Source organism: Rousettus aegyptiacus, unplaced genomic scaffold (assembly GCF_014176215.1).
Source record: "Rousettus aegyptiacus isolate mRouAeg1 unplaced genomic scaffold, mRouAeg1.p scaffold_m13_p_15, whole genome shotgun sequence".
In the NCBI taxonomy this organism is placed as follows: domain Eukaryota; kingdom Metazoa; phylum Chordata; class Mammalia; order Chiroptera; family Pteropodidae; genus Rousettus; species Rousettus aegyptiacus.
Window position 1 is genome coordinate 6,197,246 of NW_023416290.1, and position 19,335 is coordinate 6,216,580.

The 19,335-nt window shown below is 46.8% G+C and overlaps 1 protein-coding gene across 3 annotated transcripts in view; it reads left to right on the forward strand.

Moving 5' to 3' along the window:
- The window catches only part of JPH1 (junctophilin 1), a 70,689-nt gene extending 61,178 nt beyond the window's left edge, over positions 1 to 9,511 (forward strand). The window contains exons 4-6 of one of the 3 annotated variants that reach the window (XM_016153690.2): positions 127 to 773; positions 6,938 to 7,033; positions 7,497 to 9,511. In XM_016153690.2, the coding sequence (XP_016009176.2) occupies positions 127 to 773; positions 6,938 to 7,018 (728 nt within the window). In that variant the 3' untranslated portion in view covers positions 7,019 to 7,033; positions 7,497 to 9,511. The remainder of the gene's footprint in view (positions 1 to 126; positions 774 to 6,937; positions 7,034 to 7,496) is intronic. The other 2 variants (XM_016153689.2, XM_016153691.2) reach the window with 2 other exon arrangements.
- Positions 9,512 to 19,335: the final 9,824 nt, after the last annotated feature.

The window sequence follows — 19,335 nt, forward strand, 5'->3', positions numbered from 1 at the left end:
TCTCGCCAACGCTGTCACGCAGCGATGCTGGGTACAGCGCCCTTCGAGCACCCGCTGTGTGCGCACCATGAGGAACGAGCCCGTGTGCCTCTATCACCTCCCTTTCCGTTTGTCATTTTTCCCCAGGCCCAGATTATATCAAGCAGAGATTTCAGGAAGGTATAGACGCTAAAGAAAATCCAGAAGAAAAGGTGCCGGAGAAGCCACCTACCCCAAAGGAATCGCCTCATTTTTATCGCAAAGGCACGACACCCCCAAGGTCTCCCGAGGCAAGTCCCAAACAAAGCCACTCTCCCCCACCCTCCCCAAAGCCCACGCGGAAGCAGAACCCCGGCCCAGGGGCCAGACTCAACCGAGACAAGCGGAGCGTGGCTGACGAGCAGGTGACAGCCGCCGTCAACAAACCCTTGATGGCGAGGGCTCCCTCGAAGGAGGCGGGCGCCACCGCGCCCCCATCCAAGTACTCTGGCCGCCACCACGTCCCCAACCCCAGCAACGGGGAGCTGCATTCTCAGTACCACGGCTACTACGTGAAACTGAACGCCCCCAAGCACCCTCCAGAAGACGGGGAAGAAGACGGGGGGTCCGGACACCCTTCCTCAGCACTGGCGCACAAGCCGTCACCCAACAGATGGAGCCCCCCTAAATCTGTGACAAAACCAGTTGCCAAAGAAAGCAAAGCTGAGCCAAAAGCTAAGAAGTCTGAACTCGCTATACCAAAGAACCAAGCAAGCAACGATTCGTGCCCGACGCCAGAAAAGGAAGCCAATTCAGTAAGTCATGCGGAACGGGCTGTCCCCTCCCCTTCCCTTCCCCCCCTGGTTCTTGCAGGTGGCAGTGGGGGGTGACTTGCACCTTGACGATGGCTGGGCAAGCAGAAGTCCCGACTTACACAGGCCATTTAGAGCGAATCTAAGCGCATTTGTAGCGGGAGACAGGAAAGAGCTCTTTGAGCAGAAATTGCTCCATGGTCACTGAGCCGCACCCTCACCCACCTTAGACAGATGCAGGGGCGTTGAGACAGGACCCGCGTGTCACGGCGTCCTGTGTGAGCAGGTCCCTGCCAGCACTTGCGGTGAGCTTCCCCGCAGCCTGGTCCCGGCTGCCGTAACAGAGGCTGCTGGAGGCTTCAGCTCTGCAGACAGAGCTGGGGGCGCAAAACCACGGCACCAGGAGGCTGGGTGAGCACCCGCTTCCTGTTCAGAGGCTGCCCATCGCACCGTGGGGGCACCACCCTGGTGACCTGAGTCCTCCCACAGGTTCATCTCCAGAGCCGTAGCCAACTCCAATGGCCACAAAGGAGCCCCGGCCTCTCTGAGCGCGGAGAACGGGGCTCACTGACGTTGGCCAAGTTCCCAGCCTCACCTCGTCTCCCCGAAACTGTCCAGCTAGTGTGAATTATCCTCATCAATGTTTAGTTTAGGTTTTACTTAAAACATTCTAGCTGCAAAGCCTGGATAATTTCTTTCCCATATGAGAACTGAAAATTTTCAACTGTTTAAGAAAATGGTCTTCGATTCTCGCAGCCTGTCAGTGTTCCTGAAATTTCAGTTTTCTTATTCAACCTGAAAGCATTCGATTATTATCTGTATCCTCCTCATTCCAGTGAGATTTGATGGTGATTTATGGAATTCGGTAGAATTTGTAGAATCTGAATCTAAGTCACACGCCTTTGCAACAGAGGCGTTGCCTGTTAATCGTAGCTTAGGGAAGAAGCCACAGCCAACCTAACATTCACTGGTAATTTCAGAAAAATACCTGCATGAAGGTGTGGACTGATATCTTGGCCAACAAGAGTATAACACAACCATTAGTTTCTTTGTTCAACTTAGAGTTAAGCAATTGAAATTCATCATTTAATTAACTTATGTTTGAAATTCCCTAGGTTGTTTTTCTAATATCTGTAAATACTGGTTCCCACCCTTTCTCAAATTCTTTTTAATTATCTAAATATCAATCTGATTAACTGGATTAACTTCCTGAGCATCAAACTCCATTCAGTAAGCATTCTTTTTTTTTTTCTAATTTTAACATTGATATTTCGGTAGCTTGATATTATACCTCTAACATAGTAATATTATCACTGTTGGATTCATTAAATGTAATAAATCATTGGCTCCTCATTTGGCTTTCAGCATTTATAGTCACAGGTTAATAAAGCCTCCCAGGTATATTAGCATTCCCCGAGGTACAGGTGGACATTCAAACAGTGCAATGCCCTATAGTTTATGCCATGGGGTTCAGGTGAATTCCAGAACTGCCCAAAGAGAAGCCTGTGCCTCAGCCCCCTGCATGGTGGGCGAGTTCCCTAGCTCTTGTCTGCGAGAGCCTTTCTATAAACTTCACAGTCTCCTCGTTTAGAAAAAGCATCTGTTCTACTTATGTGCAGAATCATGCAATTCCTGGAGTTAGCCAAGTATCCTCCAGCTCCGCAGGTGGGTCTCTGGGGTTCCCTTCTACAGCCCAAGGCGGGAGGAGGCCGAGCAGCTCTCACCTGTGGGAGATGAGACCTGGAAGTCAAGACCGACTTGGCACCTTCTCGGGAAGGGTCTAACAGTTCACCTTCTCTTCCCAACAAGAGCAGGAAGCTGCCTTCCACGCCCTGATAACTGCCTCCTTCACATAGAAGCGATAACATCATGAAAGTTGTCACTGAATGGCCTTTAAAACAAAGGTGTCCTGAGGTTAGAGGTTTGTAAGCAGCCTGAAAACTCACAGAAACATTCACACTAAAGCAGATATTTGAGGGCAAACTAGACTGCATCAGGGTCCAGTCTGAGTCAGACTGGCTCACCCCGCTGGACCTGGAGTTTCAGTGAACGAGCTTATTGAGGCAGTGAAGGCTAGTGGTCAGGGGGGTGAACTGTGGCACCGACTGCCCAAGCTCACATCCCAGCTGTGTGGCCACCTGCTGTGTGATCTGGGACAGGTTTCCTAACTGCTGTGACCTGGTTTCTTCTGTACCTGTATCAGAGTTGTTAGGATTAAATGAGGCAATGCTTATAAAGTTCTTAGCCTGGTGCCTAGCCCGTAGTAAATACTCAAAAAACATCAGCAGTTACTAAGTTTGTTTCAACCCTGTACCAGTCGAAGCCTAGTCTATAGATACAGTGCATCCTCCCATAATGTCATCAATAGGCTCTTGAAAACTGGCTTCAGGGGAGACAAAGTAGACCACAGGCTGATCGACAGAAACGGGCGTTAAGTTCCTCCTGCGTATTTCTGTTCACGAAAACATCACCAAACTTTTAAATAAGGACCCGAAACACTTCTATTAGCGAACACCGAAACAAATGCGAGCTGCACACGTATTTGAGAACGGCGATTAAACACAAGCGAGGTCACTCTTTTCTGCCCCGCTTAGTTCAGTCCACGGTCATGGCGTCCAGAGCCAGCCCCGCAGCTTGGGGTGCCAGGCAGGACCCAGCTGGACAGCCGCCTTGCATCGCAGGGCCACCCGCAGCCACACTCAGACAGGGACGGTGGAGCCACGCCAGCGCACCTCACGTGCAAATCTCTGGGATGTGGGAGGGAACCAGTTTAGCCAGAAAACACCCACAGACACGGGAGGGTTGGGAAAACACAGACAGCTTATCCATTTTACAACAAAACCACATTGAACAAAACGGCATTCGAGGCGCTGCTGTGTCCCAATGGACTCTGACCCGTGCTCAGCTTCACCCTGGTGGCCGATCCCCTGGAAAGGCAGAAAATCTTCCGGGGCACAGGCTGACGCCCTTGAACGTGCGTGGGCAGAGAAGGGGCAATGGCAGGGATTAGTCTGCAGCCCCCTGCGAACCCGGGCGACCCCTGTGGGCGGGGGCTGCATGGGGACTCAGGTCCCAGGAAAGCACGCGACACCGTGAGTCTGGGAGGATTTCGCAGCACGCTGACTCGGGGAGCAGCCAGTGGTGGCGTCTTTAGGGCCTCATCGGATGTACTGGGGCGGGGTCTTCTCTTTAGGACCCTGCAAACTGCCTGCACTGTTTTCTCAGCCATTACGCTAATCAGCTTCCAAGTTTATTTTGAGGTTTACTTGCTGTTTCTTTCAAATCGTAAACCTTAAGGCGTTCCTGTCAGATCCTGTTTGAACCGCACACATAGCACAATCAAAACAGTAAATACATATCATCAAATTTTGCTATTAATACCGAATTAAGCTACTTCTTTTTTTTTTTTGGAGGAGAAGTTTCAGTCTAACAAACTACACTAACTCTCATAGTTAGCAGAAACTTCTTTACAATTTTCACTTGGCGGGTCGCCCCTTCAGACAAAGGTCGATTTCCTGAGTCGCAACTGTTTTCCATGCCGCGGCTTCCCGCCCTCGATCTCCCCCCGGCCTGACTTCGTCGCACCCTGCTGCACCTGTCCCCATCGGTCTTGAAAAGCAAGACTGATTTTTTTTTTTTTCATTTTGCTATTTTAAGCTACAACTGGCCACCAGTCATATTTATGAAACTGAGAGCTTTTTGCCCTGTCCCCAGCCAAGGCATCTGAAGAACACAGAGGTCACATCTGGGTCTCCGCCTGTTCAACAGCGTCCCAGAATTTATTTCTCACCTGGTTGCTGCTTGAACCTTTTATTGCTGCTTTGCCATCATCTTTGAAGACAGCTTGATAAATGGAGCTGAACTGGCAGGGTGAACGGGTGTGCATTCTGGCATATGCGCACGATAAACATATGAAACATGTGTTCAGTAGGAAAAAAAACATACTCAAACTCAACATGCTAACCAATTCGAAAAGGGCAGATAAACTCACGGAACCTCCTAAGGATTTATGAAATGGGGGTTAAAGGCGCAGGCGCACCTCAGGCTTTGAGGCCGGCTTCCCTGAAGGCCCTTTCTGTGTGACGCTCCCATGGCCGGGTCGCTGTGAGACGCAGCTCCACGCGGTCCTGCCCTGATTCTGTCTACGTTTACTCTTCCCCTTTCACGTCGCTGTCCTTGGGAGTTGTTAATTAAATCCACCTCCAGAAATTCTTAACACCTACATGAACAAAATCTAATCGAAGTTTATAGTAGTCCAGATTTCCTGAATCCCCACGCCGAGTTACGATGCTGAAAGGTCACCCCCAGCATTGTCTGCATTAACCATAACCGAGACGTCACTTGGCTCTCAACTCATTTAGAACAACTATTTTGAAAGAACCACTAGTGGTTACCAAAATTTGATCTTTTTATAATACAGTGGAATCATAGGATGGAGATGAAAATGCCACTTAAGAGAAGTTGATGGAAATTATTTCGAAACTAAGGCCTGTGGCTTTAATAGGGATGGAGAGGGAGAGAAAAGCACATGGAGCTTGGAAGTGGGCAGCCCGAAGGCTAATTCCAGTTCGCACTTGTTCAGACTGGCCGCATAACCTTGGGCAGCATAAAATGGAAGTAATGACCACTTGCAAAAATTATCTGCACAGGAATCTTAGCCTGCTGCCGGGCACACAGAGACCTGCATTAAGTAGTGTTTTTTGTTTGTTTGTTTAATTCCGTTGACTTGGGGTTTAGGAGCTAGGCTTTCCTTCTTTCTAACAGTCCCGATGTCAAGGGCACCCAGTTTTATTTCCTCCTTTCCCCCACCTTGGTTTTGCTGGTCACCCTGCTCTTCATTTCATGCAGTGGACTGGCCTGCTCAAACGCCACATCCAGGGCACCTGGAGAAGTGCCGGAAGGTGGCGGGTTTCCATTAAACACTGGTTGCCCAAACAAGCCAGGCAGCCCCCCACGTGCGGGCGAACAGGCGAGGGCCCCTGCCACCAGGAACTCCATCTCGGGGGTACGGCGGCAGTTAGTAAGAAATGACAAGAAAGCGCGTCAGGATGGAGAAACAAATGCCGCACGCGCTCCAACCTCTGCCAGGGAGGTTGTGGCCTCCCCGAAGGACACATGACCCGAGCCGCAGACCCCGGGAGACGAGCACGGGACCAGTGGCCCTTCCAGTCTCCCTGACGCAGCCCCGACCCCTGAAAATAACAGCAGCACGTAGGGCATTTGAGAACTGGCAACATGGTTTCGATGTAGGCGCACCGGACATTCAAACAGAGTACAACTGTTTCCTCGTCTTTAAGAACAAAACTACCTCCCCATAACGTCTCGAGGCCAGCACTTGATCACTTGTAACGCTAAGAACTAGACGCTATTTTAATAATGCCAAGATGGTGGCTTTGTCATAAAGAGAGCCGAGCTTGGACAGATCTGAAAAGATGGGCCACATAAGGCTGCTTTGTTTTTTTAAACGAGTTTGGGTACCTCGGGCTATGGTATTTATTACAGTAATATTTATCAAAATAGGATACTGTGATTAAATATAACTGGATTTCTGAAATGTGGTTATGAGCCGAGAAACAAACAAAAAAATCAGACCTATAAAATAATTCGTGAAAGTGTTCAACTTCCCACTTGCAGTTTTTACTTCGAGGAGTGGTTAGTGTCCAAAAAGACGACCAGGAAAAAAGCAAAGGTCAGAGAACCTCGTTTTGAGTTTTTCCTAAATTTTTTCTGGGAGGCCTCCCTCTCCTGCAGATTTTACTCCCACACTCTGCCTTTATGAGGAAATAATTCTTCCTCGTCTGGATCACGTCTTACCGAAAACCGCATATCTGATTCCCATCGGTTCCTCACCCCGGGACCGGGAACCATGTCTCACCTCCATGTTTTGAACGGTGAACGAAGCCAGTTGTTTTTTAAGTTGTTTTTTTTTTTTTTTTTTAGATTTAACCAAGACTGGATTCATTTTTAAGTGAAAGTTCAGGGGCGGCTCCACCTAAAAACGGCACTGCTATTTTGGGTCCGACTGCGGCCATTATCTGTGCCGCGTTTACCCACGACTGCGTCGGGCTCTGTTTCTCGTTTGGGCTGGTAATCGGCTTTGCGCGCTAATCTACACACTGATGTTGACACGGAAACGTTATGCTGCTTCTGTTCTGTTTCATCTCCAGGGCCCTAATTCGGTCATGATTGTCCTTGTCATGCTGTTGAATATCGGGCTGGCCATCCTTTTCGTTCACTTTCTAACCTGATCGGAATTAGGAAAGGTAAGAAGAGCCTCAATTTCTAAATCACGATCACGGCATATAACATTCTCTTCCCGTATTCAAATTCCTCCCCCCCCGCCCCAACTACCTGTGGTCCTTCACGTTAATTTTGGCTGCGCCCGAATGTGATTCGACATAGATACTAAATGACGTAACCGTTCTGACCCTTCAGTGAAGGCGTGCCAGCCAGCGGCGGAGCTAGCCCACGGTTCTCCGCAGCGGTGGCATCAGCCCTTAAAATGGCACGGCCCAGTCAGACTCAGACACGGGGCAGGAGGCTTGGAATTGGGAAGGGATCGCCAGAGAGAGGAAACTCGGAAAAGTCAGCCAGAGGACCTGCTCGCCTCCCCCCCCCCCCCGCCCCGGGCGCGCGTGGTGGCTTTGGGGTCCTCTGGGAGCTGAAGCGAGCGGCGGTGTCGGAGAGCAGACCTTAATAACCGTTCTTTTTTAAAATCTGCTGAAGCAGCCCCATCCCGAGAAGTTCTTGGCATTGGCTGCGCCATCTGTCCTAGCGGAGTGTGACTAAACTGGAAATGTATGGAGCTGCATTTTTTTTTTTTTTTTTGATGGAAGTCAACAGCTGCCTTACTATTTTACCATCTGACGTTTTCGGTAGGGAGCTGGGGAAGCTCCGACGGCCGAGGAGCGCGGTCGGGGGAGTGTGCTGCCGCGGCTTCCAGCACCCACTCCGGCCGCGGCAGGAGACGCGGGCAGCAGCATCGCTCACCAGTCCTACGCCGCGACCTGCTGCTTGCACGCGCCCCCCAGAACGTCCCGGGAGGGACGCTGGCTTGTGCACAGCGACCTTCACACTCGCCGTTCACTGAAACACGACGCAGAGTCGGTCACCTACGACGCGCGGTCCCGGCCGGGCGAAACGCCACGTGTCGCGTTCTCAAGGAGAAGAAACGACGGCGTTCGAGAGAAAGACGTGTCGATTCTGATAACATCTTTCTTCACGTCATTCAGTCTTCCCGCACCCCTGATAGAACGCTACTCGTCTTCCACAGTTAGCAGTTTGAAGGCATTCATTCTCCCTTCCTAAGAAATTCGATTTTACACATTTTTAATATTACCGAGATGAAGTATTTGTGCACTTGGGAGGTGCTGAGTTTTCGAAGCTGAAAGGCACCGGGATTCCAAGGGGCGGAGTCGAACGCCGCTCGGAGCGCGGTGATCGGTGTCCGGAGGATTCGGTTTCGTTGCTGACGTACTTTACAACCAAATAAAATCTTGTCAGCGGCTGCGTTAATTCCCATGAAAGTTAAGCAAGATGCTATTAATAAATGCTCTTCTCTTTCTCTTTCCTTCCAACTCAAAATGTTTGTTGAATGTCTCCAGGTAGGGCTTGACGAAATCACTGCTTCTCGGTTTTATGCCTTTTCATGTTTTCCCAAGTCCTTTTGTACTTTTATTTCACACTCTAAAGGCTTAGACATTTTCGTTCAAATATTTGTCTTTTGCAGTCCTTTGTCATTCTGACACGACCTGATTTTTTTTTTTTTTGGCTGTTTTATAATTTATCCTTTATTATTCAGAAGCATGCTTACTTCAAGAAACTATATGGTCTTTATAAAAAGTGATTATTTAAAAAGAAATCAGGGGAGGAAAGGTTTCTGTTAAATCTCTATGAAAGGAGAGGGAGCTATTCCTAAATGTTTTCACGATCTGCACGGTTTAATCAGATCCTTTTTGCCTTATTCGCTACCTTTTCAATGCAGAAGAGACAATTCACACGTTAGCACAGGTGTGGACTAAATGCTTGTCACCTGCAGGGTAGTGACCCAGTGGTGTTTTTTGCAGAAGTGCAATATGTTCAGAATCCTGGGTGTGACCAATACGTAACAAAGACGACAGCAGAGAGAGAGCAAATGAAAATCACAACTTGTATATTTATTTATTTTTTACATTTTGCTTTGACTTTTAAATTTAGGAAGTACGTTTTTACCCAAGAAACGTTTAAGTTCCTTTGTCAGTCTCTCATTTCTCCTTCCTGACCCCATAGCTCTTTATGCTGGGAAAGCTGATTTTTTTAAAAAAAAAAACAACAACGAAATATTTAATCTTATTAAGTGTTTATTTAAAATGTGTAATGCTTTGAAATAATGGGTAACATAACTAAAGGATATGTTTATACAGTGAGCATGTTGGTTCCATTTATAAATATATGTATGATTTATAAGCTTTTTTAAAACAAAGCTCAAATTGTTGGTATTTTTCTAAAATGTGCACAGCTGTATTTTACATGAAAGGCTCTTTCTAATGGGTTGTTATACTGTACTCTACATTTTGGACAGCACATGAGGTCTGCCAACGTACTTAATAAAACATGACTTTGTTTAAAGTTTCTTGCTGTGAAAAAGAACTCCGTACCTGTGAGTTCCTTTATTTATAATCCTTGAAACCAAAATGTATAATGTACAGTTTTCACAACTGTATCTGCTCTAATAAAAAAAAAGTTGGTTATTTAAAAAGGTGCAGGTGTGTTTCCTCTATGAGTGAATTACTGCCTTAAGTTAGCGTGGAATTTTTGGTGATGGTGTCGAAGGAAAGATCTGAAGATTATCAGTGGAAAGGGGCGGGGCTCAGAGCAGCTCCACAGCGGAAGGGAGTGACTTCATCCTGGGCCTTTCAAATAATTTTGCAGAATGAGATGCATTGATCTTGTTCTCGCCTTCATTAATTGGATTAGTGCCTTATTCGGTGTTTTAATCTGCCCCTGTTTTTAAGGAAAACTCAAAGTTGGGGTGACTCTCCCCCCTGCATGGCTACTTTCGATTAAGGATTTTTGACCACTATCCCCCAAATAAGTCAGTACGTTGCCACGGCCCCTGCTGCTACGCGCACTGCTGGGAGCTTGGGCCCCATGGAGGCGAGTGAGCCTGCGCTGGGCTCCCTCCGAAGCTGTCCTTGGTGCTGGCCTAGGCACGCGACCTCGGAGGCATCGGCAGGGACCTTCTCCAAAGCAGCTGCCGGGAGCTGCCAGCGTGCTTTTAAAACCCCAGGTCTGTCACTCCTATTGAGGGCTAATGCAGTGGAGACCCCCATATAAATAATGCACAAAGCTACGACCTCTAGGTATTAACCCATTTATCAACTTAAATGATTATCCTCCTAGCAAACCCTAAAGGAACCCAATACAGGACAGACGGTTTGGGGAGCAGGCAGGGAAAGCGCCGGGCGCTGGAAAGACGACTGAGTCCAGAATCGTGTCCGAACCGCACGCTTTAATGGTGGGAGCCAAAGCTGGGGCGAAGACCGTGCTTGTGGAATCTGGAGCTACTCTGCGCTCCCTTGTGACGCGGAACTTCGAGTCGCGATGAGCAGCCCTCCCGAAGGCTGCGTGGCCTCGTCCTTCCGACTTCACGCGCGTGCAGACGTGGCACCTTCTGCCGGTACAGGGCAGCGGTCATCGGGCGGTGTTTCATTACCCCAGGTTCGTGGCCTGTGCCCGACGTTTCATTCGTACCCAAGAGGTACTGAAAAGTGCTTGAGTCTCCTACAGCAGTCCCACAGGGGTCTAATTAATGGAGCGGAGAAAATCACGGAACACATAAACTATAACGGATACTGACGAATGCCGTGAATGTGGGCGACGTTCTGGCCGTAGCCGTGACTGATTGTGGGTCTTCTCTCATCTGTAGCCCCGGTTTTTCTCTGTAAAATGGGGGTAACCGTAGCACTGACCTCACGGGGCCGTTTTGAGGATGAAATTAGCTTGTTTATGTTAGTGCTTAGTCCAGCACCCGGCACGTAGTAACTGTTTTGTACATGTTAGCTTTTACTACTTGATGGCACTAGGAAGACTTTTTAAATGCCTGTGAGTATCTCAAACATTTAAAAAATATAGTCAGATCCCATTAACAGCCTCTTTATAAAGGTTAATTAGGCCACGGGTCATATGATCTTTTTCCTTCAGTGACGATCAGTCTTTCTCACTAAAAATCAAAGGCCGCACTTACAGGGTTCCGTCTCTACTCTAAAATATGCTTTCCAGTACAACAGAACAGCGGTCCCCAAACTTTTTGGCACCAGGGACCGGCGCCCCATGAGAACCCAATGCCTGACGATCTGAGGCGGAGCTGAGGCGGTGATGCTGGCGCTGGGGAGCGGCTGCAAATACAGATGAAGCTTCGATTGCTTGCAGCTCACTTGCTGTGCGGGCCAGTCCACGGCCCAGGGGTTAGGGACCCCTGCATAGATTATGAAACATTGGCTTTACAAGGAACTTCCATGGCAAGCCCTCTTGAAATTCATACAAAATTCCTCTGAAGGATTTCCTGCAGTTAAACAGCCTGCCCAAGGTCATGTAGCCGAAAGTTATAAAAATTTGTATGAGTCCCAGACCTGACGTTCTTGTGCTTTTCCGTTTCACATGTTGGCTAACATCATTTCATTGTCACACTCATCGGCCATGAAAAGGTAGAAAGCATGAAACTCAACAGTATGGGATGAATAAGCCCATTTCATAAGCTCCTTAATGCCACTTGGTTGATGTAACTATAGTAGAGTCTATTAAAAGTTCTGAATAACGTATTTGCTATCCTACTGTTAGGTGACTCAATAAAGTATCTGTGATACTTATTTTCAAACCTTATGAAATACTAAACATTAACAAAAGTCCAGCACTTCAAAGATATCTTGGTATTTTGGAGTAAGAGGCACATTATCAATGAATTGTATGTGTTTTGAACTTGATCTCTGTGATTAACCCAGAAATTATACATAGTACCTAGAAGGCTTAAAAGGTTTAAACAAATATTGTAGTGTACTTTTGACAATTTAGCTCAGTGTTTGATAACATTCCCTTGGTATTCTGTGGAATCGCGAGTCTGATATAGATCAACTATTAATAGAATTAATGCAAAAGTGAGGGCCTAAGGTATATTCACCTAGTGATTGATAAAGTTGTTCATTACTGAGGTAATGAATACAGTATATCAACTTCCAGTCAAATGGCAGAGTAGGTAAACACTGTGATTTGCCACCTCCCACAACCACATCAAAATTACGGCTACATAATAGAACAACCATCACTAAGACCTGAAGACTAAACAATTCTTATAAGTAAGGATACGAAGCAGCAGCCACAGCAAGACTAGAAGGAGGGATGGAGACACAGCATGGGCAGGTCCCACACCTGTGGTGTGGCAGTTAAGAATCGGGAGGGATAACTAGCACGCAAGTGACCCCCTGAGGAGCGAGGTGTCCCAGCCCCACACCAGCTCCCCTGCCTGAGGCTCCAGTGCTGAGAAGAGGAGTCCCTATAATTCCTGACGATGAAAACCAGGGAAATGATTTTCAAAGTGCTTAGCAAACATTCAAACTACTACAGAAAATTGTAGGGAAGTCTCCCAAACTCATTTTACAAGGCCAGCATTATCATGATACCAAAACCAGATAAGACACTGCAAAAAAAAAAAAAAAAAAAAAAAAAATTATAGGCCAATATCCCTGATGAGCATAAACGCAAAAATCTTCAACAAAATATCAGAAAAGCAAATTCAGCAATACATTAAAAAGAGCACACACCATGATCAAGTGAGATTCCTGGGATGCAAAGTTGGTTCAATATCCCCAAATCTATCAACGTGACACACCACATAAAATGAAGAGTATGAATTATATGATCATATAAATAGATGTAGAAAAAGCATTTGACAAAATTCAATATCCATTTATGATAAAAACTCAGCAAAATGGAGATAGAGGAAACATTCCTCAACATGATAAAGGCCATATATGAAACACCCAGAACTAACATCATATTATTCAATGGTGAAAAGCTGAAAGTTCTTTAAGATCAGGGACAAGGATGTCCATTTTCATTACTTTCATTCGACATAGCATTAGAAGTCCTAGCTGTAGCAATCAGACAAGAATAAAGGTGTCCAAATTGGAAAAGATGAAGTTAAACTGTCACTACTGGCAGATGACACGATGCTATTTAGAGAAAATCCTAAAAATATCCACCAAAAAGCTATTGGAACTAGTAAATGATTTGGTTAAGTAACAGGATACAAAATTAACATTCAGAAATTGGTTGCGTTTTTATACACCAATAATGAACTATCAAAAAGAGAAATTAAGAAAACGATCTCATTTACAACTGTATTAAAAAGAATAAAATACCTAAGAATAAATTTAACCAAGGAAGTAAAATAACTGTTCTCAGGAAACTATAGGACACTGAAGAAGGAAATTGAAGAAGATACTAATAAATGGAAAGGTATACTGTGCTCATGGATAGGAAGAATTAACATCGTTTAAATGTCCATACTACCCAAAGCAATCTTCAGGTACAGCGCAACACCTATCAAAATACCAGTGGCATTTTCACAGATCTAAAACAAAAAAATCCTAAAATTTATATGGAACCAGAGAAGACCTCGAAAAGCCAAAGCAATCTTGAGAAAGAACAAAGTTGGAGGTATAACACTACCTAATATCAAAGGCTGTGGAAATTAAAACAGCATGGTACTGGCATCAAAACAGACACATAGGTCGACGGAACCAAATAGAGAACACGGAAATAAACACACACCTACATAGCCAATGAATCCATGACAGAGGAGGCAGGAGCATACAATGCAGCAAAAACAGTTCTTCAATAAATGGTCCCGGGAAAACTGGGTAGACGCATGCAAAAAAAAAAATGAAACTGCATCACTTTGTTACACCATATACATGAATAAACTCGAAGTGGATTAAAAACGTAAAGGTAAGACCCAAAACCATAAGACTCAGAAGAAAATATAGGCAATAAATAAACTCTTTGATATTGCTCTTAGTAATGCTTTTTTGGATATGTCTCCTCGGGCGAGGGAAACAAAAAAATAAATAAATGGAAGAACATCAAACTAAAGTGTTTGCACAGTGAAGGAAACCATCAGCGAAACAAAAAGACCACCTACTGAATAGCAGATATTCACCAAGGATATATCCAATGATGGATTGATATCCAAAATACATGAAGAATTCACACAATTTAACACCGAAAAAAAAAAAAAAAGAGAGAGCGAGAGAAAAGGAAAGAAAAGGAAGAAAAAGAAAAATAAGCAGCCTGTTTAAAAAAATATGCAGAGCACCTGAATAGACATTCTCCTAAGAGGACATACAGATGGCCAACAGACATATGAAAAGGGGCCCAGCATCACTAATCATCAAGCAAATGCGAATTAAAACCACGATGAGCTGTCACCTCGCCCTGGTCAGAATGGCTGTCATCAATGAATCGACCAACAACAAGTGTTGGCAAGGACGTGGGGGAAAGGGAACCCTCGTGCACTGCTGGTGAGAACGTAAACCGGCGTAGCCACTATGGAAAACAATGTAAAGGTTCCTCAAAAAACGTGAAAATCCGAAACACTAATTCGAAAAGACATATGCAACCTCTCTGTTCACTGCAGCATTACGGAAGCGACCTGGGCGTCCGTTAACAGGTGAACGGATAAAGTGGTATGTACACACGGTGGACTACTACTCAGCCGCAAAGAGAATGAAATCTTGCCATTGACAACATGGGTGGACCCGGAGGGTGTTACGCTAGGCAAAATTAGACAAAGACAAATACTACGTGAGTTCACTCATTCGTGGGTTCTACAAACAAAGTAAGTGAACAAACAAAACAGACAAACTCAGGGAGAACAAACTGATGGTCGCCAGGCTGGAGGAAAGAAGGGAAGAGGTTGAGGAGGAGAAATTTTCCGCTGTAAAAACAGTCACAGGGACGGATGTAGAGGACAGACAGTAATGTCGTGATAGCTATGTATGGTATCGATGCACGCTAGACTGATCGGATCACTTCCTAAGTTACACACAGACACATGCCCAATCACTATGTTGTACACCTGAAACTGTGTGTCAACTATCATTGAAACATAAAACATTTAAGAAAAGAACACTGTATATCAGCCTTTGAATAGAATTTTGGAGAGAAGATTTGGAGGCGGGATAAATTCAATAAAGATGATGATCATGGTGAAATACAAGTCTTTTCTTGTCCCTGTACTTGCCCCAAGCAAACTCATTCCTGAACTATCAAGAGGAGCATTAAACACTGAATGGAATTCAAGGTGGTATTTGCTGAAGGGAAAGCAGTGGAGGTGTTGGGTTTCAGGACTGTCTATGTCACATTCCTGCCATTTGTGGCACATATTTGGAAGAAAATAATCTAAAAGGTAAATATCACATTCCCTGTTCAGGGAAAGCAGATGCAAAGGTGAGAAGCAGCCACTGCCATCTAATTTTCTCATGTTCTGGGCTTGTTTTGACAACAGCTCCCAACCAGCCGAGCAGGAACCCAGAGGACAGGTCGCTGCTGCTTACGTTGATAAAGGCCCAGAAGGTGCTCAAACATAGCTTTGTTGCAGCGCCCACGAGCAGTGGGATCCTTTGTCTCAGAACTAGAGGTGGCAGAATTTTGAAAGCAGTGTTACGTCTGATAACTGGGCATCTGATAAAAAGCAGCAGTTAGAAATACCCAAACCCACGCGCTAGTCACAAGGGTGAACGAGCGTCGAGTCTCTCGTAATTCATCGGTCCTCTGAAACCAAGCAAGAATTGGGGGAGGAATCTCAACGCAAAGAATGAAATACATCTGCTCAAAATAAGGTTTGTGGTCTACACCCAGTCGTGACACAAGATATGAGGAAGTCAGCATAATTTGTCATTTCTCAGTGTCCACTTCATTTTCCTGCCTTTCCTTACTTTACAATTTGATTTTCTTCCATTAGGATTTTTGTGCATAGAAGTACCTTTCCATGTTTTTGTAATCACATCCTTTTTTTTACCACAAAAATAAAAAATCTCAAAGAGCTAATGGACTGTAAAAATCTAAAGATCCTGACGGACTGTATTGTGAGGTTTCCATTGGTTCAAGCTATTAACAATTTACGTGTATCTGTGTCAACATTCTGAAGACCGCCTGGGTAAATGAGAAAAGAAGCTCTCGAAACTAACGCGACCCTCCCCCGCGCTCTCAGGAATTTTAACACCGCCTGGTGCTCAGGACGCCACCTAAAGCCTCGGTGCCCTGAAAGGCCCGAGCTCTGCGTGGCACCCAGTCGGAACTCCCTGCCAGGCTCCGCAGACCGGCCGCAGGCCACCACCGCAGCCTGGCGAGCTTCGCCGCGGATGTCCGCTCAGCTAGAGGACCAGGAGGCGGCCTGAATGCAGGCGTGCCCCTTTCTCTGAGGCCCTATTGGTGGCACCGGCCACATGCTCCCTGTTGGGTCGTCCCCGTACGCATTCGATGTGCCGGCACCGAACATCGCACGTCTGCTTTGGTACACGCTCGGGGTCGTTTTGTGAGGTAGGAACAGTCACATCTGCCTCACAGTGTTTTCGTGAGAATCAAAGCCGGTAACCTCAGTCCACTGCCTGGCAATGGTGATCTCTCACGTAACAGTCAGTGCTATTACCCCTTAATAGCCTCACCTTAGTAGCAACTTTTATGTATTCCTTCATCAAACATTCATTACACATAATTGATGTCTCCTAAAATTCATTGAAATGAAATTCTACCCGCCTTTGGTCTTAATTAACCCCTAGGTCCTGCCCTAAGGAATGTATTCTGCATATACAATCCAGTACTTTATACAATTAAATGGGTTCCTTCTCAAAAGCAAAAGGCAGGCAATTAAAATTAAAAGCTTCTAATGGCCATCAGAAGGCACACTGGCAAGTATTGATACATCCTCATGAAAGGCTTACGCATATTTAATAATTCAGGACACTTATTATATACACTAGGTACAGCTATTTACTAATGTCTGTTAGTCACAAAACCTGCATGATGAAAAGATTCAAGCGAGGTGTATGGGACGAGCCTGACAAAGGCTCGCCACGATGGCCGTACTCTGGCTTGTAGGAGAGAACTTCCTGCTGCGGGCTGAGCGTAGAGGCTCTCACCGATATGCAGAAATATGTTCACAGGCCTAGCCATCATGTTTGATCACCATCGTTATGGACATAGGCCAGTGGCTCTGGCTGTACGTAAAATTAAAATATATTTAATCACAAATAATAGCAAAACGTCACAATGTTAGCTCTCCCAGAGCAAAACATCAATATTTACAAAGAACAGAAAGGAAGTTAACTGTTCCCGTCCCATGTAGGTGCAGAAAGCTTACCTCAAATCCCACGTGAAGCTAACCTCGGGCACATCTTCTGCGACGGGTCACAGGAAACAGTTCCGCATGAAACATTCTTCATTCGCCCTTTTAAGGAAACCTCAACTTCCCGGGATAGTAACTCGCTTGTATGTCATTAAAACACACTCACCAAATCTCATCTAGGGAGGAGACTATTTCGGAGGTTCACGGACAAAGGCACGAGGCCCCCGCGGGCTGCGTGTCTGGCTCCGCGGGTCCGGGCGTCCGCATTTCTGACGTGGTGCCGAGTGCGGCAGCCGCTGCTGGCCGGGGGACCGCACTTTGGGGACCACGGCTCTGCGCAGTCAAGAACGTGCAAGGATCGAGCACCGACCACGTTCGAGGCCTTCTGCTTGGATGCTCGTTTGGCGTGGTACAGAGGAGAACGCAGCGTGAGAAGCGCGTGGCCGAACATCTGCCCAGCAATCGTGTCACTGGATCCTTCTCACGGCTCAGTGAACTAGGAAGCATTTTCCCCATTTTGCATGTGAGAAAACCGAGGCCCAGAGAGGCGGAGATAATTGTCTAACGAAACACAGCTGACAGGCAGCAGAGCCAGACTCCCACCCAGGGACTCTGGCTCCACGTCCTGGGTGGCTACTTCTCAGGACAGCAGCTCTGTCCTCGGGCCACCGAGAGCTTAGCACACGAGGCACAGCCGTTCGGCCTGAGAACCATCAGGCGGGATAACACGGAGGTCACGTCCTCGAGGTTAACGGGACAGAGTGCTCCTGACTGAGGCCGAAGGCAGTGCCTTGCCTGATACGCAAATGAGAGCCACTGCCAAAGGCGTCCAGCGGTTTATCTGTCCACGCGTCTCTCCGACCAGACACGAAACTGGACCTCGTTCTTTCGGATCTGCACACGCGAGCGCGTCTCGCTACCCCGTTTTCTCAGACGGCGCCTACACCTGCAGGCCTACGCGAGCTCCCTCTGTCCATCCAAGAGGACCAGCTCCCCTAGTTTTGACAGGAAAGAAAACGACTGAGCAGTGACCGGTGACGCGAGCGTCTGCACACAGAGTCCCTCGCGTTCCCCGCTGACCTTCCCCAGTGGCCGCCGGGCTGGGAGAGGAAGCCTGGTTGTCTGAGATCGGCGGGGAGCGAGGGGGCTTCTCGGCAAACATCCTGATCCTTATTTTTGTCGGGAGCTGTGAGTAGGATTTAGGAAACCAACCCTTCAAAGACCATCAGACAATTCCCCATCGGCCTCAGACAACTGACTCTCAACCTCGAGATTTTCCACAAATGGGAAGCATAGACAATACTAAGAAGAAAAAAAAAAAAATACAGGGCCAATCAACACGAAAAGATGCTCAGCTGGACTGGCGGCCAGGGAAATGTGAATTAAAATGAGATTTTCAAAATCCCGTGTCTGCCACACTGATTGCACCCTTAGCTGAAATGGGAAAGAGGCTTGGAGTCCGCACCAGATCTCAAATCCTCCTCGTCTTTACTTTCCGGCTCTGGGGACTCGGTCTGAGAATGTCCCCCCTCAGTGACTCCAGACGACCTTGCCCAATTCTCAGCACTTCACTGTGTAAATCACGTCTCTCAAGCCTGTCTCCACTACCGACTGTGTGCTCCTTGCCAGTGGGGACGGCGGCCCATCTCTCCACCCCAGTGGTGCCTGGACACACATATGTCCAATAAGCCTGATGAGTTAATTAATAAACTGAAATAGCCTTGCCCTGGGACGGCCCACACACGAGCGCGAGACAGCCATCTATCTCCCGTGGACACGACCCCCCCCCCCATTCTCGTCTTACAGTGTTCATGTTACTCTGCTAAGTGGTAGGGGTCTGGGGGAATACTTTGTAGAAGAGGAAGACGTGTTAAGCATATGTAGAAATCCTGTTGAGATATGACTCGTTTCTATTACGCGAAAATGATGGCCGAGTGCCTTTGTAAAACTGGTTTGCCAAGCAATCTGACAATATGTCCGAGAAGACCAGCAGCGGATCATCGATCTCGGTTAAGAAAATGATTTCTAATTAACAGGCCTGACACTTTAAACTAGACGAATAAGTTCCAGAGAGCCGCTGTACAGAATCGCCTCATAGGCAATGATACTGCACAGGGCACTTAAAAATCTGCTAAGAGGGTAAATCTCATGGTAAGTGTTCGCGCCGCAAATGTTAAAAAGTTG